This window comes from Petromyzon marinus, chromosome 27 (assembly GCF_048934315.1).
Source record: "Petromyzon marinus isolate PM22_M1 ecotype Great Lakes invasive population chromosome 27, UKy_Petmar_22M1.pri1.0, whole genome shotgun sequence".
Lineage (NCBI taxonomy): Eukaryota > Metazoa > Chordata > Hyperoartia > Petromyzontiformes > Petromyzontidae > Petromyzon > Petromyzon marinus.
In genome coordinates, this window is record NC_133693.1 from 7,973,536 (window position 1) to 8,000,673 (window position 27,138).

The window sequence follows — 27,138 nt, forward strand, 5'->3', positions numbered from 1 at the left end:
TCACCAGCATATCAGGCGTATGTAACATACATAGATTGTAAATAACCAATTTGAATTCACGTATAAGCATATACACTGCATGGATGAGAATCAATTGTAATGCAAGTGTGTCATTGCACATGAAGCCGAGGTATGGTCTTCTGCTCTGGTATTACTAATTCCTGTACCGTAATCGCAGTGTGTGGACTTCAGTCACATGATCGGTACCTCCACATGTGCAAATGCAGTTTGGCCGCTGCTGTGTGTGTGGGCCATGTGTGTGTGGGCGGTGGGGGTCTCACCGATGTCGATGACTCTCTGCTTGGCCGTGTGCTGCCGTGAGTGCCAGTACTTCCAGTATTTGAGCTGCTCCTCGCGGCTTTTGTCTTCCCCGAACACCACCATGATCACGCTCTGCGCACACACGCACGCACGCACGCACGGGTACGTCAACACACACGGGCGCACAGCCGGGCATAAACGCGGATGCACACGTGTGTGCGCGCGCGTCAGGGTGCATTGCCTCACGTCACATCATGTAGCGTCATGTCACGTCTCACTAGAAGTCACAAACAAACACCTTCTCATCACGAAAGGCCCGGCGACGCACGAGATCCCTGGCTTAAATCTCTGCACTTGAAGCTTCTGGGCACAACCCCCCGAACCGCATCCACTGAAGCACAAACGGAAAATTAAACAAAAAAACTCTTCGGTTTGCGACTGTGATCATCACCACCCAGAAGGAGAACCACGGAGTTTACGACGACTCAAAGCCCCATTCGCAAACACGAAGGCGGCATCGTCACAGCGACGGTGGACGACTCCGCTACTCCTGACGCAATCATCTGGGTCAATCGCCATCAATGTTAATTATTATAGCCGTTGCTCTACGTCAACATCAGCCGTACGACGACGACGACGACGAAGAAGGCGATGTGACATCTCGTTGAATCCGCGCAGCCTCTCGTCGTGCCGCATCGCGTGGCATCGCCGTCCCATCGCATCCAATCACATCGCGCCGTGCCCCCCGTCGCTCCACCGCACCGTGCGCACTCACCCGGACTTTGCTCATGGGGTGACGGAGGCACTTGTTGGCTCCCAGCTCGCGTAGGGAAATAGCGTAGAACTGGCCCTTGTTGAGGTAGGTGAGCGGGCCCTCGCCCGGGCGCTGCCGAAGGGACTTGGACGCCTCCAGGGTGTACTCGAAATACTCCCTGTCACGTGCACGCACACGTACGCGTCATCACCAGTGTTCTAGCCACTGCTGGGTGAAGGTCTCCGCACGCCATCATCATTGGCTTTTGCATGACCACTGCTACACTTAAGGCAGAAATATGCCATCATCATCCTTATGAGCCACGGTTGATCGACTGCTAGATGAAGGCCTCCCCACGCCGTCACCATTGCTCACGGATCCTGCAATGCCACAATGCATCTCACCCTTGCATTTGAAATGGTCTCGTCAGTCCATCTCTTCCCCGTCGGGGTCTCTCCTTCAGCTGACATTACATGACCAGTCTCATTCACTGCCAGAGTCCCTTCTAAGCGATGTTTCCTGCCCAAGAGCATGTAATTTTCCGGACCGTCAATCTGATGTCTGACGTGCATTTGTCCTTTGATTGATCCACGTGTTCCTCTCCTTGTCTCCGAGCAGTAATTCCAAGCTTGCATTGCTCAATGTTGAATACCACAGTGGTGAGATGCTCAATACCTAGGTTGCGAGTTTAAACCTGACCCTCATGTCTGTATATTTGGAGTTTGCATGTCTCTCTCCCCGTGGTCTCGTGGATTTTTCTCCGGGTCCTCCAGTTTTTCCCTCTACATTTAGAAACATGCGCTTCGAGTAATTGGCTGCTATAAATTTCCACATGATAAGCCACTTCGTTGAGCTATAATGTGATCAGGTCATTTCTGAAAAAGAGCCAGACAGCTTAGTGGGCCTTACCTGGTTAAATAAAAAAAAGTTTTACCGTAGTAGAACATTGTGCTCCGTCCCAGATATGACAGCAGTATTCCAACTTTGGCCAAACATGTTCTTAGTATAGCAGTAATAATTACTCAGAGTTAAAGAGGCTTTGGCACGGAAATGAAAAACAAGCTTCTTCGATGCTTCCTTCGCCAGATCAGTAACCCAGCCGTTCCATGAAGTCAGATGAGAATGTTGTTCAAAGAGATTAATGGCTTTACTATGGCTCGGAAAAAAACCATTGTTGGCTACGATGGGAGGAAACGCGGAATTGGCAGCCGTACATGACATTACAAAGGAATTAATGAACTTGCATTGCACTAACGGAACGAAACGGTTCCGAGTGCAGATCCTCCCACTGCGCATGGAGTGTAGCGGGAAGCGCGCTGCGCTACGAACTTGGCGACCCGGGTTCGATTTCCGCTCACGGTCAACACCAGTGGCAATCATCTGAACTCGTCCTCGGTCTCCCCTAGGTCGACTCGGCCTCAAATAAGTAACTGGTGTGGTATGTAAACATCACCACTCGGGAGATAAAGGCGGTCGGGGGTGGTGCTGGCCACCCACCCCCCTCATATGCCGTACCGGCCTTCATAGGTGTTAATCGCTAACATCACTTTATCCTTACAGTCTGTTCAGACTATACGGGGGGTCTTTATGTGTGTGACAACACATGCCGGCAGGATGGGTGGCCTCATCTCTGTCTCACTGCACTTGGACATAGAGACGAGACTGCTCGCACGGGGGGAGTCTCACCCAGACGCTGTCTCGTAGTCGGACGTGTCTGTTGGCTGAGCGCGGAACTTGGTCAGCTCGCTGAAGTGGTACGCCTGTGGACACCACGGGGAGATGCACGCAGAGACACCCGCGGGATAAACAAGCGGGACATAGCAGAAGACAGGTCTCAGATAGACAGGTATTGGAGAGGCAGACAGGTATCACAAGCAGGTTTCACACATTCTATTCTTGTGTATGCTGAAAGCAATAACGTTCTTCAGGAGCTAAATGCTAATTTCGAGGTCTGCTTCCAGCCACGGCGAGAAGGCTTCAGGAGAGAGTTGGTGTAGTTTTGCTGTTCCTCCTCCGTTGAAGGAGTGGCGAATGACGGTGGTTTACTATATCGTCCATAGTTTCACACACACACACACGTGTGTATGAATAGGTATCTCACAAAGATAGGTGTCACACACAAGCAGAGAGACACACAAGTGCAGACATAAAGAAAGTTGTCAGCAGCATCAACAGCCGCCAATCACCACTAAGTGGCGGTGATATCGCCACAGCTCTTGTGTCAAGCTAGGTGCACATTGACGCCACGTGAAGCGAAACCTCTCTGGTAGGAGGTAACAGAAAAGACACCAGCATTATGGGTGAACTTATGGGTTCATTCACACACATGGGTTAACACACCTACACAGGAGTTATGGGCTAACACACCCACACAGGCATTATGGGTTAACTCACACACGTAGCTTAACACACCCACGCAGGCATTTTATAGGTTAACTGACGGATCACAAAACCCACACGTGGGTTGACTCTCACACACGCACACACTGCACACTACACGAAAAGGGGGCACGCACCTCCTGGAGGACGGGGCCCTGGTCGAGGGACCCGTTGTCAGGTGAGCGCCGGTCATCGTTCTCCTTCAGGTAATGCCCCACGCCCGGCTGGGCCTGCGTGACCTGCGGTGGCGCCGGCCCGGGCCCTACGGCGCCGGCCCCGTGGTCGATGTCGAACGTCATGTGCGTGCGCTCGTAGAGAACGGCGGGCCGCTGCTCCTCACGCTCGTAGAACTGCACGGAGGGCTGTGCCACCGTCACGTTGTAGGAGATGGCCTTTTCCGTCTTGATGCCCGGCGGCTGGGCCCCCATGCCCTGTGACCCAGATATGCCGGCGCCCACCAGACGGTGCAACTCCCCCGTGTCGCTCGTGCCCATTGCGGTCAGAAGTCTGCCGAGGGAGGGGTGGGAGGAGGTAGGACGGGCGGTGAGCGACGCATTCTGGGTAACGGCGGTGGAAAGGGGGTGACGGCAGTGGGCAATTGTGGGTATTTTTTTTTTACGAACTATTTTTATTTTACCGGGTGAGGGCCCACTGAGCCATACAGCTCTTCTTCAGAAACGACCTGGCCACAAATGATAGCTCAACGAAGAGGCTTATCAGCATGTTTATAATTGTGGAGGGAAGGACCGGAGGACCTGGAGGAAAATCCACGCGACTACGGGGAGAGAGACATGCAAACTCCAAATATGCAGCAGGCGTTAGGGTCGGGATCGAACCCACGACCTCATGCATACCAGGCCAGGTAGTTAACATCTCGCCCTGGCGCCCCGTAAAGAGAGGCGACTGGGGTGATATAATTGTGGGTAATGATGGGGGAAGAGAGTGATGGCAGTTAGGTATTCCGAGTAATGGGGGAGGGGGCGGCAGTGAGAGAATATTTGGATATTGCAGGTCATGAAAGGGATGCTACTCTGCACCCTTTTACCGTGCGGAATTCTGAATAATATAGAGGCGCAGCACTCAAATAATACATTGGAGCATCACTGTGGCATTATGGGTAATTAAGTGGGGCAGCACTAAGCCCTACATTCTGGGTTCAAAGGAGCAGTAAAGGGGGACAGCAATCAGTTACTGGACGTGGGGGGACAATGCATAAGGTGGCATTCTGGGTAATATAGAGGGCCAGCATTGAGTCTGGCATTCTGGGTAATGCAGGGGTGAGGGCGATACACCTCGTAGTTGAAGTGAGGCATCTCACCGTTTGGGCTCCAAGTCTCCGTTCTCAGAGCCCTTTCCTGGTAGCAGACGTTTATCTCGCGGCACCTAGAACACACATCGCCATAATCAGCTATCGTCATCATGATTATCAACACTATCATTAATTGTCGTCACCACCATCACCGCCACCAATTCCCGTTTTCATCATTCACAATACGATCAGCACCATCGTCGTCATGATCATCAAATCATTATCACCATCATCATTCACCATCATGATCATAATAGCCATCATCATCGCTCACGCTCCAGTGTTGAGGACGTTCGCTTCCAACCTCAACTCCGCTGCCACTGAAGCCAGAAACACACTTGGCCCTGACCCGGTCAGGCCAGGCCCAGTGGTGACTTACAATAAAGCGTGGTGGACCTCCCTCCCTCCCCGACACCACACGTCTCAGTAACCGCCCCTCAATTATTCATTCTCATCTTAAATAAAACGCAGCTGCATTGCCATATCTCATTCTCTGGGAGTACACGCACGGGTGTCATATTCTCGGTTTGTGATTAGTAAGAAATTTTACATGAAAAAAAAAAGAGATAGAGTGTTGTGTACATTACATGCTGGTTTCGGCAGTGTCTTTGGTGCCGTCTCGTTACTGCGGTCGTCTCTGCAGTTGTGGGTCCCGCTTGCCAAAATGTATGGACGATGAATTGCTTGCGATCCACACTCCCCCTCTTTACCTTATCCGTTTGCTGTTGTGCAGGCTTCTCTTGTATTTGCTCGTATCTAAATATGCGACTTGCAGATGGCAGTGAGGCAGTGGTCGCTGAGCTGTTCTCTATACTGAAGGTCAGGCTCTCCCAAAAAAAACAAAGTTGCAATTGCCCGCCCCAAAAAAATCTGAAAATTGGGCCTAGATATAAAACTAGACTCAATTTGTTTTGTATTTCGGATATTTTTTTAAAATGACGTCATAGGACATTACGTGGCTTTTATAACGTCACCTCAGTGCTTTAAATCAAAATTTTACATCCATAACGTCAACAAAAGTCGGGATAAAAAAACATCCGGAAATTGAATTGCCCTTAAAAACCTGAGATTCCCAAAACGTCCCAATCTGAAAAGCACCCCTACCTTGTAGTAGTCATAGAGCAGGCCAAGGGCGGCCACGCTGTCTTCGTCCCCATTGATGCTCATCATGGCTTTGGTGGCAGCCGTCAGGGGGTTCTCCAGGTAGCTCTTCCAGGCCTCGTCCTCACTCGTGTAGGCGCGTCGCGTACACGCCGCCGCGTCACCTCCACCACCGCCGCCTCCGCCATGTCGCACCACCACCCCGCGCTTACTGCTCGCATGTGGCACACGGCACGGTGAGGCGATAGGGGGCACGGTCAGAGACAGAAATTCCCATCTCCCGGCGATTTCGGCCTCACCCAGCACCGGACTAAGAAGTAGCCGCCGCCCTTAAGACTCCCGTCAGTTGAGACGATTGAAGACCCATGAGCCAGCCACCCGTGAACACCTATGGCGCTCTGTTTGTAAATCAAAAGACGTATTGTAAAGCGGACTTTTATGGTTTTACGGTGGTCTCTCTAAATGCACGAGTGAGATTTCTGCTTTTCAATTCCCGTGCTTGTGTATTCACCAGCAGCTACTGGTGCTGATGATGTTAACCCTGCTGCTGATGACGATGATAAACGATATTGATAATACTGCTGCTGCTAACGGTAGTGGTGCTGCAGATGACGATGTTGATCCTGCTGCTACTGATGATGTTAATAACAGATGATGTCCATAATAACTGCTGGTGCTGATGGCATGGCAACAGTAAAGTTAAATTCAAACTCTCTCTCTCGGTTGCTCTCACTTCTGTTTGCTCAGTGTCCATGTCTTTCCTCCAGTTCACAAGAATTCACTATCTTAATTGCCACTATATTCCTGGAGAATCAAAGCTGCAATGAGTGTCTTATCTGGAGGAGATTAGACGTCTGGAGATAAGGGCCACTGCCTGTGAGCCTGGGTGTGGGGAGTGGGATTTATAATGAATAACCAGACTTGAGAAAAAAAAACACTTATTTGACTACTGTGCAAATCGACTTATATGTATGAATGGGGTTTTAATTATGTTGGTCATGGGCTTATACGAGGTTTGAGCTAGCCCTATCCCATATCCAATCACCAACAGTCGTATATTAAATATAACCGTATACCTATTGCCCTGGGGTGGAGTCACAGTGCAATGGTTAGCGCACTGCACTATGTGTTCAGCATCCCGAGTTCGATTCCTGGCCACGGCAAACAACATCCGTAGAAAGTAATATCTTAATTTGTGGTGCCCCCCCCTGACCAGCTTGAAGTATGGTGACAATCCCCATTACAAAGGCCTTCAACCGGTATCGTCCAGCAGTGGATTGATATAGGGTTCTAAATTATTATAAATTATTATCATGATTAAAGAATATTGAGCACAAATGTCAAATGTCTTTTTTGAAAAGGGGATAATGTGGAATTTCAAATGCTTGTTCAGGACTGCCACCAGAGATGAGTGCAGACTACGGTTGCCACCTTATCAACAGTGCAGACCAAACCCGGATAAGGTGAACACAGCAATACGGTTCAAGATCTTCATCTTCATCATCAGCACGATCCATAAACAGATAGCGCATAGGTATCCACTGCACATTTCGACATTTGTTTCCACTTTCCTGTGCTTTGTTGTCAATATGCTAAAGTAGTGGCCACAACTTTCTGGCACCAATCTCTCTCGTGTCGTCAAGTCATTCTCTGTTAGGTCTTCCTCTCTTTCTGGTTCCTTCCATTTTTCCCCGAACACACTTTTAATGTTCCTGTTGTCCAATCCTACAGATGTGTCCAAATAGTGCCAGTTTCCTTCGCATCACTGCCTGCATCAGGTCTTCTATCAGATCTTGGTACGGATCAATTACTGGCACCCGAACAAAGCTGCCAATTCCTGGACTGGTAAAGAAGCCAATTCCTGGACTGTCTGGGTTTTTTTTAACCTGGGCATTTTGTTTTACCTGGGATTTTTAACCCAGCCAGTCCAGGAATTGGTTTCTTTGCTCAAGTGGCACGGATTTCATTTGTACAAAGATCGGGTACCGCTATTTGCTGTGTTGAACTTTCTTGCAGTAAACTGCACAGTTTTGCTAATAGACCCCCCCTAGTGCCGAATGAGAAATGTACATGGCTTTGATCTACGAACTCTGGAAAAGGTGGCCAACCCCCAGCCTGCGCCGATCTCCATCGGCGGTCCTGGAACAAGTGTTTGTTGGTCGCCACCCGTCTGAGCGCAGACCCATGCTCATTTGAGAAAGGGGACCCAAACCCCATTGCTTTGACAACACTGACATCGGCCACAATGGACAAGCCAACCTACATCACCGCCTGTGATGGGCACATCCGCCACGGGGGTAGGAGGTGCCAAGGTATCGCACGGCCGTTCTCAAATCCCCTCGCTGGCTCCTCTCAGCAGTCGGCACTCAGGGGCAGCATAATCACTGTAACGTTGCCTCGCTGCGGAGTTGTCGAGTTCGCAGAGCCGCATCCCGTCGCCCTGGCTGCATTCTTATTCGCGTTGATCAGCACCTTGTAACTCGGATCTGTATTTTCTTCTCAATATTTTTGTTCGGTTTTCAACACAAAACTCTTTATTCGCGTATTTATTATTACGCATATTTACCAGAAAGCGATGGGTGACTTTTAGCGAGTCTCACGACGCCTCACCGAATCTCAAGACTCTTCTCGAGATTCAGCGAGTCTCACAAAGGAAGTTCCTGCCAATTTTTTACAGGAGGAGGGGGGCGATGTTTCCATGTGCAATCCCAATAAAGTAATTTGCAGGTTATGTTTTCAGTATTGGGATGTTTGGTCAATACAAGTTACACTGCATGTGTTTTTTCAGCCAGATTGAATTAGCACTGTTGCGTCTCTATGGGTTTTTATCTGTGTCAACTAAGCTGCAGAACTTTTCCACTCTTCCAAATGTGTTTAGAAGTTGTTGTTTTCCACCGGTAGTTTTCTGCAGCGATTGCCACGTGGGATAACAGTTCTTAGCGAGCTCCGCCATGAGCAATTTTAACAGGACATTTAAAACTACACTCGTCTGCGTGTGTTTGTTCCTGCATAGCCATCACTCAAACATGGCCATCGTCAAACACAAACTGTGGAAGATTCTTAACACTCCCCCAGTGTCCACCCAACAGTGGGCCAAAGTGGACATTTTGGGGGGGGGGAAAGTGTGGGTATTCCATATTATTCAAAGACGTATATGTCCAACGTGTAGCTGCATATCGATATAAGCCTCTTTTTAAAAAGAGTTGCTCACTAGACCTCCCTTTAGCTGGGAGGCCCTGAATCCGCCAGCGGTGATGACAGCAAGCTCTTGCAGGGCTGCGCCTTTACCCATGATTGTACTCTGAATCAGAACCAGATCAGAATATTTAGACTGGAGAAATCTGATGAGCTATGAGGCTCTTTTTTCACAGATGTCCAGTACGGGCATCTGTGACTGATGTTGATACCATCAGAATTGCAATCGCCACTACCCACACATAGTTTGTTTAGTGTTTTGCTGTATTGATTACTTTCAGGGCTGACAGTCGCTGGGGAGTGGCAAGACATTTTTTTGTAACAAAATGGGTCTGGCTACGAGTAGCCTCCCTTTGATTTGCAAATCTCTTCGAAGCCTCCCACGCCCCCCGGGGCTGCTACTCCGTGCGGGGTGGGTGGGGTGGTTGGGTTAAGAGTGCGGGGAGATGATGGGTCTCATTGTTGGCAACTCCCAAGACACAATGGAACCCGCCCAGCAGATGTCACATCGAAACGCACCGCCGAAGTGCCATGCTTGCTCATTAAGGGAATCGTCCCAAATTGTAAACGATTTATCTTCTTTGGTTCTTTCGGTAAAGTCACGTAGAATGAGAATAAAATAATAAATTGATAAAATAAAATAACACAATAATATTCTCACGAAACGTCGTGAGAATATTCTACGTGACTTTACCGAAAGAACCAAAGAAGATGAATCCTTGCAGTCACGAAAGCTTTAAATCGAAAAATGTAAACGATTTGTTTTTATTTTACCAGGTGTGCTGCACCGAGCTGTAGAGGTTGTTATTCAGAAGGGACCTGGCTATCACAAATGATAGCTCAAACAAGTGGCTTATCACGTGGAAATGTATAGTAGCCAAATACTCTGAATGCGTGATGATTCTAAATGGGGAGGGAAAAAACGGAGGATCCGGAGAAAAATCCGCTTGACCACGGGGAGAGAGACAAGGCAAACTCCAAATATACAGCAGCAGGCGTCAGGATCGGGCTCGAACCCACGACCTCCACTTACTCAGCACGAGCGCTTTCCTTGTTTACAGAAACCGGTTAGAACGGGCTGACGTTTTGGGCAATGGGTCTTCTTCAGAGCACAGAGGGAGGCCAGGAGAGATGAAAAGACTTTAGAGTCGAAGATCACACTTTATTACACCGTGGGGCTCTGAGAAAACTGCCGCTTGAATTAAGGATTTCCATATACAGAACTGTTAACGGTATTCCATGGGTAGACCCAGCAGTGTAAATAAGTATGCCGCTGTTAATATTATCGGCAGGTCGCGTGTGGTGGCGGAAAGTGTGGGTGTCCCCACCTCTTCACAGAGAGGAGGCCAAATGCTATGTTAGCACCTGAGAGGTGGCCTCGTGCTATAAGAATGAAGCGAATAATTACCAAATATACTCGTGATGTGAGTGAAGGGATGTAACGCTCCACACACCCCCCTACCGCACTTCCGTGTAGGCGAAATTGACTAAAACGTCGGCCTACTTCATGTATGTTTGTAAGGGCAGTGATAATTTTACGAATGCAGGTGGGATTTTGATCCCATATCCATCCCCTTCGACAGCGTGCTGTTAGCGAGCACCTATTCAGGGCAGGGTGACACACGAGGTGGGTTGGGGTTGGCTCATGTCTGGCCGCCTTTGTATCACCCATGTCTGCTGCTTCACCCAACTCAGCGGGTATTCTCTTTTTTATGTAAGGTCGAGTAAAACCCTACACTACCTCCAGCACCTCATGCTGTGATAGGCGCCGAGATAGGACACTGATAGTGGCTATTCAGGTTTTTCTTTAGCATGTGAACACAAAACGTGTTGGCCATGTGCATCCATATGCATGTAAACACAGAAAAAGATACCCCATATAGCCGAACAGACTCTTGGGGCAAGTGCTGTTAGCGAGCACCAATGAAGGCCGGTACGGCACCACGAGGGGGTGGGTGGCCAGCACCACGCCTGACCACCTTTGTCTCCCCAGTGGCGATGTTTACACACCACGCCAGAGGTACTCATTTGAGGCCGAGTCGACCTAGGGAGTCTCGAGACTTTTTTTTTCAAAGAGGGTCCTGCACTGGGATATTTGGCCAAATCGATTTGTGAGTGCTGTTACACGTTGAAGTAAAGTAATGAAAAAATCCCGGCCAGCCACACGAGATAATGCTCTAAACTCCGCAAAGATTGATTGAACAATCTAATGCTCTCTTATGGAATCTAAGGCTGTTCTACAATTTCCTATATAGCCACCTCGCAGCCCAAATCAATACGTATGTACACATAGCCCAAGTACACACATGCATAAAACTGCGTCGAGTAACACACACGAATTATCCCAACGTATCAATGCAGGGTATGATAATAGTATACATTCGAGATACAAGGTGCTGATATAACACATACATAGTGCATGGCATTGAAACACATACAAAACATGGAGTCAGACATCCGACCACGTCCGTCCGGTGCTCGTCAAGCTTGCACTGGGTTCCGGTTGCTGAACGGACACATATGGTCGCGCTCATTGCACTCAAAGTCCTTGCAACGCATGGACCACAATACCTGGGCTGATCTCGTCAAACAGCATGAACCATCAGGCCAACCTCCAGTCATCCATGCAGCAAGGACTTTTGGATAGCCATCGAACGAAGACGGGTCACTGCATCGCGCGCTGTTCAGGTGCGCTTCCGCGGCCGTCAGGAACGCTCTTCTTCCTTACGATATTAGGAAGACACTGGAGCACTTTTTTAATCAAGAATGAAAACTCATTTCTTTAGAACTGCTTTTTGTTTTTTAGTTTGTCGTCCTTCCCCCGCACCTCGGATTAGCACGGTTGGCTACGTACTGCGCAAAAGAAGTTCAACGTACATACATTAAAATATAGGCTCTTTATCAGCCAATACTCTGCTGGATGAAGGCCCTTCCAGAGTCACTAAAGTATACGAATATACAGTGCTGTATATCTATAGGCCAATGCGACAAATCCACAAAAAACTACATGTATCCACCTATGGACAAATCTTACACTCATTCGAGTAATTCCTACCAGGTCTGACTCATTGTTTTACTATCACGAACCACACACGCAAGCGCACACCTTCATTAACAGAGACAATGCTGGCAACATAGACCTTTATAAGCGGAGAGTTAACAAGGCATGAGGGACCATACATAAAAGTGTGTGGGTATCCCGTCATGCTCGGACAGCACGAGGCACTCGGTGGAATGCGCACAAAGGACGCGCGGCGTTCCGATGCATGGGGCTCCAACGCAACAATGCACTCACGACAGCATTACAATTCTTTTTGTGTTGTTGTGTATGGTAAGCAATAGATTCAGCAGCTGAATGCCAATGTCAAGGTCTGCTAGCCACGGAGAGAGAGGGCTTCAGGAAAGAGTTTGCGTGTTTTTTTTCTTTCCCCCCTCCGTTGAAGGAGCGCGGACTTCAGTGGTTTTACTTATGGTCCATAGTTTGGGTGGCAGGGCCACAATTACACTATGGCTTGTCTTTAAATGCATCTCTGTGGGTCACTATGTATATCTACGTCTCTCTATGGTTTGCTATATGGCCCATAGTTTGAGTTGCATGGCCACAATCGCCCTACTCTGGCTCGTCCTTAATTTCCCATTCATGAAGGAGGCGTGTGCATCAGCATGTTAATGTTCTGATGCGGTTGAGGGTTCCAACGGTGTCTTCAAGGAGGAATGTCAAAGGCAGGAGGTGTGACGTTTGGGTCTCGAATGAGGCATTCATTCTGGGCATCCACGTCGTTCCACTGTTCGCCAGCGTACTTCTTGATCTGCGCGAGATGCTAAGATGGTGACAGCATGATCCCATAAGGGGGATCGAGACTTTGAGCCTGCAATAATACACCGCTATTGCTTTGTGTGTGTGTGTGCATGGCTGACCATTCAGTGGCAAGTTACGGTTAGAATACATTCATTAAACCATGCCTGGAAAAGAAAAAAAGCCTATTCAAAACAAAATCATTATTTGGTAATTCTGAGTTGGGAGCGGTGGACAAGCAAAAATAACAAAAAAAATCAACTTGTATTTTCCTTTCAAGGCAGTGTCATCGAGGTGTCGCGGTTTTTTTGCTATTCACAATAGGAGCTACGTCAATTGTCATCATGGACAGCTGACAAATGCTCCTATTATTTTACCTACGTGACTTTACCGAAAAAACCAAAGAGTATGGAGTTGGTTTGTTTGTTAAATAGCGACACTTAAAATGTTCCTGCTATTCTTCCTTCAGACGTCACCTTTATTAACAGCGACAATATTCCCCATTGTATTAAATTAAATAAATCACCTTCCATTCACCATTTCTCACACGAAAATATGTGATTAAGCCAGACTTTTGGCCTACCAGACTTCAGTTAACCAGCAGCAGTTGGTTAAGCGCACAGACTCTGGACCGGTTTCACCTGCCTGGGGCCTCATCAGCAGATTCAGGTGTGGGTAACCAAGTATGGCTGCTTATCCAGATGTCATTGGCAAGTGTGCCCTCACTACACCATGCGCTGGCAGTGCAACAAACCCCCCAGTTTTATATAAAAATGAATCGCGTGATGTCGAGACATCATTATGATCAATTTAAATTATTATCCAAAATGTATGTCATTTGTTTAATTTAATAATCATCATCCTCATCAACCATGAACCTCTTCTGGATGAATACTTCCACACTGCCTCCATCTCTCGTGATCCTGCGATGCAACAATCCACCTTGCACAAGAACCGGCATTCGCCACGAAGTGGCGGTGACGTCAACGCGGCACTTGTGCCAGGCTATGTGCACTTTTTACGTGTTCCATTTAGAATCCAGCATAAAGAGCTACACCAAGTTAGTTTGAGCACGGAGATTCCTCGACTTGACGAAGGCTTAACGCAGTAGGTTTACAGCATTTAAGGAGCAATAAGAATTACGCAATTGGATTAGGCATTCAATCCCAGTATTGTAGTTGACTATATCAAATGCCTTGTGTAACGTCTACAATAGCAAGGCAAAAATGGTATATAATATTGACGTCTTGCTGAGAATTCGTGTGCGGATCGCAGGCATTGATCCGACTTGCTTAGGAACATATTAACCATTTCAAACCCGCTAACAAGCGGCTGGCACTGGAATGATCAATGGGAATACATTTCAATAAAACGATCGGAAGAATGTTACAAGGGGTGAAAAGTTTGGTTTAAGGTAAACACGGGGAAATCGAAAGCGACGTACGTCCAGGTCAGCTGAACAAGAGGAGATCGTTTGGAGATGGACACAACTGGAACACGTGTGCAATATGGGCTATTCTGGCGAGGAGAGTGAGACCACGACATCACACATTTTGAACGTTTGCAGATACTTTACAACCCGACACAAAAATGGCACAACCAAATACATCAGCATTTATTATTTACGCAAATTGCCACAGAACGATAACGACAAATATTTCTCCCATGGGCAAAATGGACCATGGGACTAATCTGACACCACACTGACATCTGTTAACCCTTGCCTAGATAACTCGTTGATGTACCAGCCACAAAGACAAAGATCCCCCTTGTAGCCTTAAGAGACTGTAGGGGCAAGTGCTGTTAGCGAGCACCTATGAAGGCCGGAACGGTACACAAGGGGGTGGGTGGCCAGCACCACGCCCGACCGCCTTTGTCTCCCTAGTGACGATGTTCACACACCGCACCAGGTACTCATTTTAGGCTGAGTAGACCTAGGGGGGATGCCCAGGACCAGTTCAGATAATCGTCACTGGTGTTGGCCGTGAGCAGGAATCAAACCTGGGTCGCCAGGTTCGTAGCGCAGCGCGCTAACCACTACACCACCGCTCCCCACAGCTACACACACACAGACTCATCATCCATGTTCAATCCACTGTTGGATGGATTAAGACATCCCAAATCCGATGCCACTTCTGATGATGCTGCGATGTAGATTGTTATTATTGACGGAACGAGTCCAGCACACCAACAAAAACCTACACACATTGCTCAGAGGGCTTAGAAAACACATGCTCACAGTTTAATTATAATGAACCCCCCCCTAGTCTATAAAGCCATCTATTATCGTGAGCCGAGGCAGTTCATTGTAAACCAGCCACTTGCATCTTAATGGTCTGGAGGCATTGGGGCAGAAATTAGCGGTGGGCAAGGAGTTCCCATTGTAAGGCACCGGCTTTTTTACTGCTGTTAATGAGTTAACATGGGTGGATTTTTTGGTGTGGTTTTGCAGCCTTGTGTGTTGTCTATGTATGTGTGCAGCCTATGCAAAGTGTATATACAGGACTATGTGTGCATGTATCCTATAAGGATAAACAGCTACTCGCTCCAACAGTCTACATATCTTATACAGATGAACTTTGGTTTTCTGTGTGCGGCATACTTGCGTATGTGTATGCATCCTTAGTATGTGTGTATGAGTGTACTATGTGAGTGCGTGTGCGTACCAATGACTGTAAATGGGCCATTAAACCCGGGGATGTTTGTGAAAGCTACCGGCCTAGGGGACACAGTCCTTTGTAGTGGTTTTTCTTCGGGTAAATATATAAACACAGCCTGGCAATAAACACAAGCCAAGCCACGTTGATCATTAACCAGCTGTTAAGCTGCCACTACCCATTGCTATTTGTTCTGTGTTTTTTTTAGTGAGAAAACGCGACCCGGTGTTTAACCCTAACCCCTACCCCGGCTTGTAAGTGGCCGTGTAGTTGATGACCCTACCACACCGATGCTCCATTAAGTCTTCACAACAAACTAACTTGCTGCATGAACAATAGTTGACTAAGCACGTGCGTGGCTTTAACCTGTTAAATACTGCCGGGGTTTGATATATACACGAGGGGCGGCGGTGGGCCTCATTAAATCGGTGGCATAGCAATCTGCTGTAGTTACTGTTAAGGCATAACGCAATCGATTTACCCAAGAAAGTATCGCCGAGTCGTTTTCATGAAGGGCTGCTGCTCGGAATGTTGATGTCATTTCTATGTCGACTACTTCCGCCTGATATAGGGAGTTTGTGGGTTCAATCCTGACCCTGACGCCTGCTGTGTATTTGGAGTTTGTGTCTCTCTCCACCGTGGTCGCGTGGATTTTTTTTATCCGGGTCTTCCCCTCCACATTTAGAAACCTGCGTTTAGTGTATTTGGCTGCAATACATTTCCACGTGATAAACCACTTCGTTATCATTTGTGGCCAGGTCGCTTCTGAAAAAGAGCTGTGTAGCTCAGTAGGGCTTACCTGGTAAAATAAAAAAAACGTTTTATAGTAGAACTTGGTACATATCAGTGTAACATCACCACCACCATCTCAACCACTGTACTAACAGCCATGACCATCGTCACAGTGAACACCACCAAGGGCCTTCCCCTCCACTTTCAACGCCACCAGCATCACCCCACACACCACGTTCATCATCACCATTGCCATCATCACGAACAGCATTGATCACCACCATAATCACCATCCCAGATATGACAGCAGTATTCCAACTTTGGCCAGATATATGCTTAGTATTGTGGTAATAATTACTTTGCTTCGTTTAGTTTATACAGTATACACACTATTCTGCAGTGACAATAATAAGAATAAGGTACAGCCGTTTGTCAATCCATTGCTGGATGAAGTTCTCAATGCCAGTTGTTTTGACCATACTTCACCACATTGGTGAAGAGCGGACCTGGTGGGACTAGATATCACTCTCCACTGATGTTGGCCATGGCCGGGAATCAAATTCAGATTGTCGAGTTTATATCTCGGTGCGCTAACCACTCGCAGGGAAGCCTCGCCGAGTCTCAAGACTTTTCCATGTGTTTCCTGCATTGGGATACATGGCCAATCCCATTAGTACCTGGACAATACTTGCCTTACATACGGGGGGGGTGGTGGGAGATAACTGCTCATCAAATAATCCACTCCATGGATAAGTCAACACCCTACCTGCTGAACTGCTACTGCCTCTCACAAGCCACCTCTCAACCTACAGGAGGACATCTAATGCACATGGCTCCATCCCTTCGTGATCCAAAAACCCTGATTGCACGTTTCACAACAGTCATCAGTTATTGCCAATGTGTAAAGTAATGGGACCAAGTTGACCCTGGGCAGGGATTTTAAACTGTTATCCTATAAATAGTAGATCCTGTTGTCCTACGGTCTGAAATGTATCCCGGCCTAATAACTCTGCTTATCAACCTTAAGTCTGCACGTCTCTCATTTTATTTATGTATTAACGCAAACACAGACGGCGCGACAGAATCAATAGCCGTGTCTGTACGTGCGCAAATACTGCAGGAGTATACGCGTGTGTACATCAGCATGGAGGAAGAAAATTAAGGACACCGCTGGGCAGTTGCCATTCAGCAACAGAGGGTGGAAGAGTGATGCTCACAACGAGCAGAGAGCACTTGGGGTGGCTAAAACACAGAAAACGGGGAGAAATGGTGGGGCATTTTTCAATTATGTCAGTCGGATGAGCCTTAAGACCTAGGGCTGTCCCGTGATCTCCTGCCAGAGAGATTTCCAACACTTAATGTGGCCTCAAAACGTACCGAGCCTGGTGCAAGCACTGTGTGGTGATGTCATCGCCAATTCCTAGCGAATGGAAGTTGTATGTTAACATGTAACTTGGCGTGCAGTACAGTACGAGTATTTATATGTTTCGGTATTTATATGCATACGTGTCATATGATATGTGTCGGTGTATGTGTGAGCGCGACCCAAAATTGTGCATAATCTTCGGGGAGACATTCAACATTATGAGCACATTCCACAGTCAACCCCATCCCGTGAAAGGGACCTCGCCCTGAATAAGGAATAGAATATTATTTTAGCAAAATAATTTCGCAAGGAGTGGGGGTGTGGAAATGAGTAAGAGCGAGAGACTGCTCGAGAGGAAGAAGATAGAATGTGGGTTTCTAGTTGTCCTGGGCCTCCCAAGGCGCCGATTAAGAGCACCACGTCCCTTGCTATACCAGACTAACGAAATACATCAGCAGACAACCCGCGTATCTGTCCTTCCACAATTGTTTTTATAACACATCCCATCAACCACACAGGCCTTCTGGGAGTGCGCAATCTCAGCATCCAGCAGACTCTGGAATGGTTTTGACATAGAAAATCAGCAGTCAGCCTCGCTTGAACCAATGCCATTGAACGGCCAGATGTGGAGTGAAGACCCTCTCTGCTATGTATGGTTCTTGGTTCGAAACAAAACTATTAAGAGACAAAGCACAAAATAATCACACGTGCCGTTGATATAAATCAAGGTAGTGTACTGTACCAGATTGAGTCTGTAGTGGTAGTGGTTGTGGGGGGCCACAGGCCACATTGCAATGTCCGAGTGAATGTTAAAATACTGTGTATTACTCTGGTGGATCAGACACATTGAAATGTTGCATATTAGAGTGTACGTCAGTAAGTTATTCACATTTTTCTTGAATGGGGTGTGGACCCAACAAGTTAACTTGATGGGTTTTGTTTTGTGCGATTATTTTTGGCCAGTGTGGTTGAGTAGGTATGTAAATGTGTAATTAGAGGAGTTGGCAAGTAGATCGGGATCATGCGAGTAGGTATGTAGGTATTGTACAACAGCCTTGAACCTAACAGCCATACAACCTATAGTCATTAACAAACTTACCCATTCACTCACCTACCCACAGCACAAACCCATACAATACCACACACACTAAATTAAAATGTAATACCCACTTAACAATCCCCGGTTATGTAACAAAGGCAAAAGATCCCCCTTTATGACCTTAAACAAGACTGTTGGGGCAAGTTCTGTTAGCGAGCACATAGTTATGTAACAACCACACGATGACACTACACCAAAAACTCTGAATCACCGAGCGAAAACCCTGGGGCCGGCCCAGGACACGCTGCTGGCGATATACTGTCGCTCGGCTGGCCTGGGAATGCCTGGGAATTTACCAGGAAGGGCTAGAGTCTGTGTATAGTAGTGTATAGTAATGTATAGTAGTGGTTGAGTCGGTCGCCAGGGAAAGGGAGGTCTGGACTGCCACTATTCAACAGGCTGCCACCGTGAAACCTCACCGGGACAAGCGGACGAACCCAACTCTGAAGTCGTAAGATGTGGTTGGGCATTGCAGGACCTTTTAGGGGAAGGCAGATACCGAAACACCCATTACATCAAAAGGCAGACGTGGGATCCAGAACTTTTAGAGTCTAAGGCTGGTTGACCACACTCATATTTGTGACAATCTATACACGTCTCTAAACGTTCTGACCTGTGAGGTTGGTTAGATTATGTCGGTACATGCCATAAATGGGTTCGTGAAATACGTCAGCGCAGGTCTTGAGCGATTGGAGTGGTTGGCTACGTACGGTGTGAAAGAAGTTCACAATACATAATCGCCTCGTATATACGGTGGGTTTGATTCTCGTGTTCTGATTTTGCTAAATTGGCAAAACGTAATCCTCGGTAAGGTTTTACTGGCTAAATGACAACCTTGCAAACCATATCAGTGTAACATCACCACCACCATCTCAACCACTGTACTAACAGCCATGACCATCGTCACAGTGAACACCACCAAGGGCCTTCCCCTCCACTTTCAACGCCACCAGCATCACCCCACACACCACGTTCATCATCACCATTGCCATCATCACGAACAGCATGATCACCACCATAATCACCACCACCACCACCAACAACACCAATTATACTATCTTCGCCATGAAGACCAATACCAACGCCCACTATTCACCACGAAGTCACGGTGACATCAACCACGGAGCCTGTGCCAGGCCAGGTGCACTTTGAGGCCACCACAGTGTGTGTCCTCCCGTCCCCATTAAACCTTGCTCTTGTGTGTGCGAAACAAGGAAACGCTAAGTGAATAACGTCTCGCCTAAATCATGGCTGCCTGCAAGTACGCAGATTTTTATATATACTGTAATTGCTACCAAACCCCCCCCCCCCTCCAAAACTTCTAAAATCTAACCGTGAAGTTAAAACCGGACTCCCGAAGGCTGTTAAACTTCACCACAGCACACAGGAGGCTGATAGCGAAGCATTAAAAGACTCTCTCTGACACAGACACTGCAGTATAGGGAAACATTTTGTAACCAGGTGAAAACCCATCTGAGACCAATTTTTTTTCCTCCAAATGGACATCTGGGTCACAAAAGCAAAATACAACAGCAGGCACCATACACAAAATCTTAAAAGGGGCCGTATCACAAATCCACAAGGCGAGAAAAACTAACGGCGAAAGTACAGATGGGGCAAACTTTTTACTAAAATTCAGACTGTCCAAGCAAATTAAAAGGTCACGTCCCAGTGAGTTATTGCACGACCACGATTTGGAGGAGGGCGATGATGGCTTGAATACACAAAAAATGATTCGAGGTTGATACTGTTCCAGCTTCGAGGGGGAAAAAGGGGGCCCCCAATTACGTTGATTTTTGTTGAACCCAGACTGAGAGAGAGAGAGAGAACTTGGGACAGAGACCACAAGATCTCATCTTGTTTGTAAGAGTTGACCCTGGATGGAACAATTGTCCACATCAGTGGATGCTGTAGGAGTAAGAAAAAAGCTGCTCATGCGTTGTTATAATACAGCACGGTGTGGCGGATTAAAAAGCACATCGGTAATGTTGAAGTTGTTTGTGCAGATACAGGGCTATATTTGCAAACTAAAATATTTAGTAAGGTATCTTTTAATACCAGCCGAGAGCCCATTGGAGACTTCTACGTTAACATGGCGCGTTTGAAATTGAAAAAAACACACGTAAAGTTGATGACATTATAGACATTGTAATCGAAGATAGTTAAACATTTCCCCCCCAAGTAATTTGCACGTGTACCACTAAATGTACGCATTAAACAGACCATGCCACATTTAAAGAGTTAGGGCATACCTGTGTTCACAGGTACACAGTCACAACAACAACACATGTACACACAACATATACTACATTTTGTTTCTTACGTATGGATATCACAAGATAGCTTTTACTTGGAAACATATACACTACAATGTCTAGAAGAAATACAAAAACAAGCACAACATAATTTACCAGCGGGGTTATGTACAGGAATACACATGCATGTACCTGCTATAATATGTACCTGTAACACGCTGTATTAGTTGTAGACATACCTAGGGTACACACACACACACCTTACACACGTGTGAAGGCCACAACATAGATGCGCCTAGATATAAGTGCACACCCGAGTACTGTACACACACACACGTGTCATTTTACTGTACACCCAAGTACTGTACACACGTGTCATTTTACTGTACACCCAAGTACTATACACACGTGTCATTTAACTGTACACCCAAGTAATATACACACACGTGTCATTTAACTGTACACCCAAGTACTATACACACACGTGTCATTTAACTGTACACCCAAGTACTATACACACGTGTCATTTTACTGTACACCCAAGTACTATACACACACACGTGTGCCATTTTACTGTACACCCAAGTACTATACACACACACGTGTCATTTAACTGTACACATGTGTCATTTTACTGTACACCCAAGTACTGTACACACACGTGTCATTTAACTGTACACCCAAGTACTGTACACACTGTCATTTACCCAAGTACTGTGCACACGTGTCATTTTACTGTACACCCAAGTACTGTACACACTGTCATTTACCCAAGTACTGTACACACGTATCATTTTACTGTACACCCAAGTGTGTAACACTTGTGTCATTTTACGCAAGGTGTACATGCATTTATGTACGTAACGCTTAACACGGTACTAATTAGTTGTACTGCAGTATCACGTGGACAGAGTATCCTTTTTAAACAAAGCTGATAATAAAGGATCAAGACAACGTACTGCATTTGCTGCACGTACAGTGCAGACATTTGCATACTTTGAAATGTAACATGTATCGTAAAATTGCCAATAGAAACTGCGGTACTAATATATAAACTTACAGGCAAGGTCTGCATAAGTTATGTACACGGTAATGTACACTCGTGTCCATGTACAGTACATCAATATTAAACACGTGCTAATACACAACGCAACAGAGGACTGACTCGACATTTTGTAGGTCATGTAGATAGGTACACATGCACACAGCTTATGCGAATACCGTAGGTACATAATGCTTTGTATCAACTGTAGACAATGTATACATACACACGTGTGCACGTAGTACTGACATGTAGACACGCTAAATAAGTTAAAGTTAATATTGTAGATACACCTTAACTCAATGCAGAAACAATTAATACACAGGAGCGTACACGCAGGTACACACATATACACAAAAAAAAGTTATAGTTAACAGCCCTGTATTGCATAATAGGTTTTATTTTGGGTTAGATCGCGAAAATATGTATTGCGCACAAGTCACACACAGATGTACACCTTTAAGGACATTCTTCAGGCATATTTCCCATTAACAACAGCCCGATCTAAAGTGAGAAGTTTTAGGTAGCTAACGTGGGGCCCCAACTTTTTTCACAATGGTTCCAACCACACCTGCACAACGTGTGGGACATTTTAAAGTCCCCGTCAGCAAAGCAAATCGGGCTTTTAAACATTCGTTTCAAGCAGCGGGATGGGATCCCCCTGGCCACGGTTTTGATGTTGACGATCCTCATCAGTAGCCACAACACGTGTATCACCACAGTGCTTTGTGTACACCCCACAGATGTGCAACGTCAAACCACGTTTGACATTAATGGGCTACAATGATTCTGACCTCCAACGACGACTCTAGAATTGGACCTGCGAACAAAACAACCCCCACGTTATAGTTAACCTAAAACTTGTCACAGGCAGACAACTTCTGCCACTGTCTATGCAGGTGTAATGCGTGTACTGAGCATACATCGTCGAGTCCAAACATATCCGTTCATGTATTGTGCCATGTTCTGAAATCGTATGCCCACCCCACCCACCCCCTGGTATTCGCCTTGCACCTGGCAAGAGTGGTGAAATATGGTTAAATAACGCCTCTCCCTAGGAGCCGCATTGTTGTGGTGAGGGTGACACTCATCCAGCAGTGGAGTGATTGGCACATAGGGTACTGGTCTCGGCATACACGCACCTAGAGTGTTGTTACACTATACTGTTGTTGTATAAATGCACGTAGCATACACAGGTACACGTACGCTGATGTACCACGACAAACTTTATTTAGCTCTATGCTGTAGCTTGTAACTTAGTTCTCTAATATGTTCACACTCATAGTCTGGGGACGGATAATTATCTCAATGACCTATTATTGGTGCAGCACATGCTTGTTATAGATGTGCCTTACAGATGACATAACACCGTACACAGGTAAACACCTACCTACCACACAAACTATATCACTTCTACGGTCTGTGATAGTATTGAAACCCAGATACCTTTCTGGATAAATAAAGGATTGTTATTAAACCAGGATATATCTATACAGTAAGCCTAAAACACACACACACACACATCTTACAGCCCATACACACATACACGCGTTTACCACACAAACAAAATGACTTTGCAACTTAGTTCTATAGAGTGTTCAACTCGGTATTGAGCCCTCCGTTTGGCGTTTCCGGAGTAATGGTCCCAACTCTCTACTATTAGCACATGCCAGGAAACAAGGGATTACACACACACACGTTTAAGCATATACACAGGTACACACGCCTAGTTACCACACAATCTAACCTCTATACAGTACTGTGGTATATAACATAGTACCATTGACAGATACAAACATCTAAAACACACAGTCTAACCTCTGCAGCCTGTACTGTACTGTCGTATTGTATATACTGTGGTACTGGACAGGTACAAACACCTACTTACCTCAATCTAGCTAACCTCTATACTGCGGTACATAACTTGTGTACCATACACAGGTACAAACACCTAGCTACTAATCCATATAGGGTGGTACATAACTTGTGTACCATACACAGGTACAAACACCTATCTACTAATCTATATAGGGTGGTACGTAACTTGTCTACCATACACAGGTACAAACACCTAGCTACTAATCTATATAGGGTGGTACATAACTTGTGTACCATACACAGGTACAAACACCTACCCACTAACCTATATAGGGTGGTACTTAACTTGTCTACCACACACAGGTACAAACACCTCTCTACTAACCTATATAGGGTGGTACATAACTTGTGTACCATACACAGGTACAAACACCTAGCTACTAATCCATATAGGGTGGTACATAACTTGTGTACCATACACAGGTACAAACACCTAGCTACTAATCTATATAGGGTGGTACATAACTTGTGTACCACACACAGGTACAAACACCTAGCTACTAATCTATATAGGGTGGTACATAACTTGTGTACCACACACAGGTACAAACACCTAGCTACTAACCTATATAGGGTGGTACATAACTTGTGTACCATACACAGGTACAAACACCTAGCTACTAATCTATATAGGGTGGTACATAACGTGTGTACCACACACAGGTACAAACACCTAGCTACTAATCTATATAGGGTGGTTCATAACTTGTGTACCATACACAGGTACAAACACCTAGCTATTAATCTATATACGGTGGTACATAACTTGTGTACCATACACAAGTACAAACACCTAGCTACTAACCTATATAGGGTGGTACATAACTTGTGTACCACACACAGGTACAAACACCTAGCTACTAACCTATATAGGGTGGTACATAACTTGTGTACCATACACAGGTACAAACACATCAACTATATACTCCGACGACTATACTGTACTGTGTTATATACAACTTGGCATCATAGCATCGTCACATACACATCATATACAGTCCTGAGGCTATGTTCGTACCACAAAGGCCACACACACAGACAACATGCACACCCTGCAGCACCATACCCACCCCTCCCCAACATACCACATCACTGGCTCCTTTATGTACTCTAAGTATGTAACTTATAGCACGACGTTATGTTCACTTGGACGCGAATACACAACGCTTTGTGTCTCGGTGAGGCTTCCATGTATGAATACAGGTCCAATATTACTGCAACAGAATGCACAAGCCAAGCGCACACACACACAAACACATTGTGGTCTATACACAGGTACACACACACAAACACATTGTGGTCTATACACAGGTACACACAAACACATTGTGGTCTATACACGGTACACACACACATTGTGGTCTATATACAGGTACACCCACATTGTGGTCTATACACAGGTACACACATTGTGGTCTATACACAGGTACACACATTGTGGTCTATACACAGGTACACACATTGTGGTCTATACACAGGTACACAGGTACACACATTGTGGTCTATACACAGGTACACACACACACACATTGTGGTCTATACACAGGTACACACACACATTGTGGTCTATACACAGGTACACACACACATTGTGGTCTATACACAGGTACACACAGACACATTGTAGTCTATACACAGGTACACACACACACAGACACATTGTAGTCTATACACAGGTACACACACACATTGTGGTCTATACACAGGTACACACACACATTGTGGTCTATACACAGGTACACACACACATTGTGGTCTATACACAGGTACACACACACACACATTGTGGTCTATACACAGGTACACACACACAGACACATTGTGGTCTATACACAGGTACACACACACAGACACATTGTGGTCTATACACAGGTACACACACATTGTGGTCTATACACAGGTACACACACAGACACATTGTGGTCTATACACAGGTACACACATACACATTGTGGTCTATACACAGGTACACACACACACACATTGTAGTCTATACACAGGTACACACACACAGACACATTGTGGTCTATACACAGGTACACACACACACATTGTAGTCTATACACAGGTACAGACACAGACACATTGTAGTCTATACACAGGTAGACACACATACACCTATATACCAGCCACAAGTCTGAAGTACAAACACAAATGTGTGAATCATATACACGGAATGGTTGTCCAGTACTTGTAAATCAGGTCTACGCAGCGAAGATACTCACGGGCTAATACGCTAAATAGGTTAAGAACACAAAGACACACACACAGGCAGACCAACAAACACAGAACACTACCAGCACACACACCATCAACACACACTACCACCACCACGATTCCAGCAAACACACCTACACAGACTACCACCACTCAACACACACACAGACACCACCACCACCAACCAACATCAACTCTAACACACACAGAGACCACCACTACCACCAAAATCAACTCCAACACACACAGAGACCACCACTACCACCAACCAACATCAACTCTAACACACACACAGGGAGACCACCACTACCACCAACCAACATCAACTCTAACACACACACAGGGAGACCACCACCACCAACATCAACTCCAACACACACAGAGACCACTACCACCAACCAACATCAACTCCAACACACACAGAGATCACTACCACCAACCAACATCAACTCCAACACAGAGACCACTACCACCAACCAACATCAACTCCAACACACACACAGACCACTACCACCAACCAACATCAACTCCAACACACACACAGACCACTACCACCAACCAACATCAACTCCAACACACACAGAGACTACCACTACTACCAACCAACATCAACTCTAACACACACAGAGACCACCACTACCACCAACATCAACTCCAACACACACAGAGACCACCACTACCACCAACCAACATCAACTCTAACACACACAGAGACCACCACCACCAACCAACATCAACTCCAACACACACAGACCACCACCACCACCAACCAACATCAACCGTACACACACAGAGACCACCACCACCACCAACCAACATCAACTCCAACACACACAGAGACCACCACTACCACCAACCAACATCAACTCCAACACACACAGAGACTACCACCAACCAACATCAACTCCAACACACAGAGACCACCACCACTACCACCAACCAACATCAACTCTAACACACACAGATACCACCACCACCACCAACATCAACTCTAACACACACACAAAGACCACCACCACCACCAACCAACATCAACTCTAACACACACAGAGACCACCACCACCAACCAACATCAACTCCAACACACACAGACCACC

The 27,138-nt window shown here is 46.3% G+C and overlaps 1 protein-coding gene across 7 annotated transcripts in view; it reads right to left on the minus strand.

The window, feature by feature from the left end:
• GRHL2 (grainyhead like transcription factor 2) overlaps window positions 1-27,138 on the minus strand; it is an 80,611-nt gene that overhangs the window by 51,758 nt on the left and 1,715 nt on the right. For all 7 annotated transcript variants that reach the window (XM_032961583.2, XM_032961586.2, XM_032961582.2 and 4 more), the window contains exons 2-7: window positions 5,808-6,015; window positions 4,713-4,777; window positions 3,532-3,901; window positions 2,702-2,775; window positions 1,037-1,193; window positions 282-393 (exon numbers count right to left, since the gene is read on the minus strand). In XM_032961583.2, coding sequence (XP_032817474.1) covers window positions 282-393; window positions 1,037-1,193; window positions 2,702-2,775; window positions 3,532-3,901; window positions 4,713-4,777; window positions 5,808-6,015 — 986 coding nt within the window. The remainder of the gene's footprint in view (window positions 1-281; window positions 394-1,036; window positions 1,194-2,701; window positions 2,776-3,531; window positions 3,902-4,712; window positions 4,778-5,807; window positions 6,016-27,138) is intronic.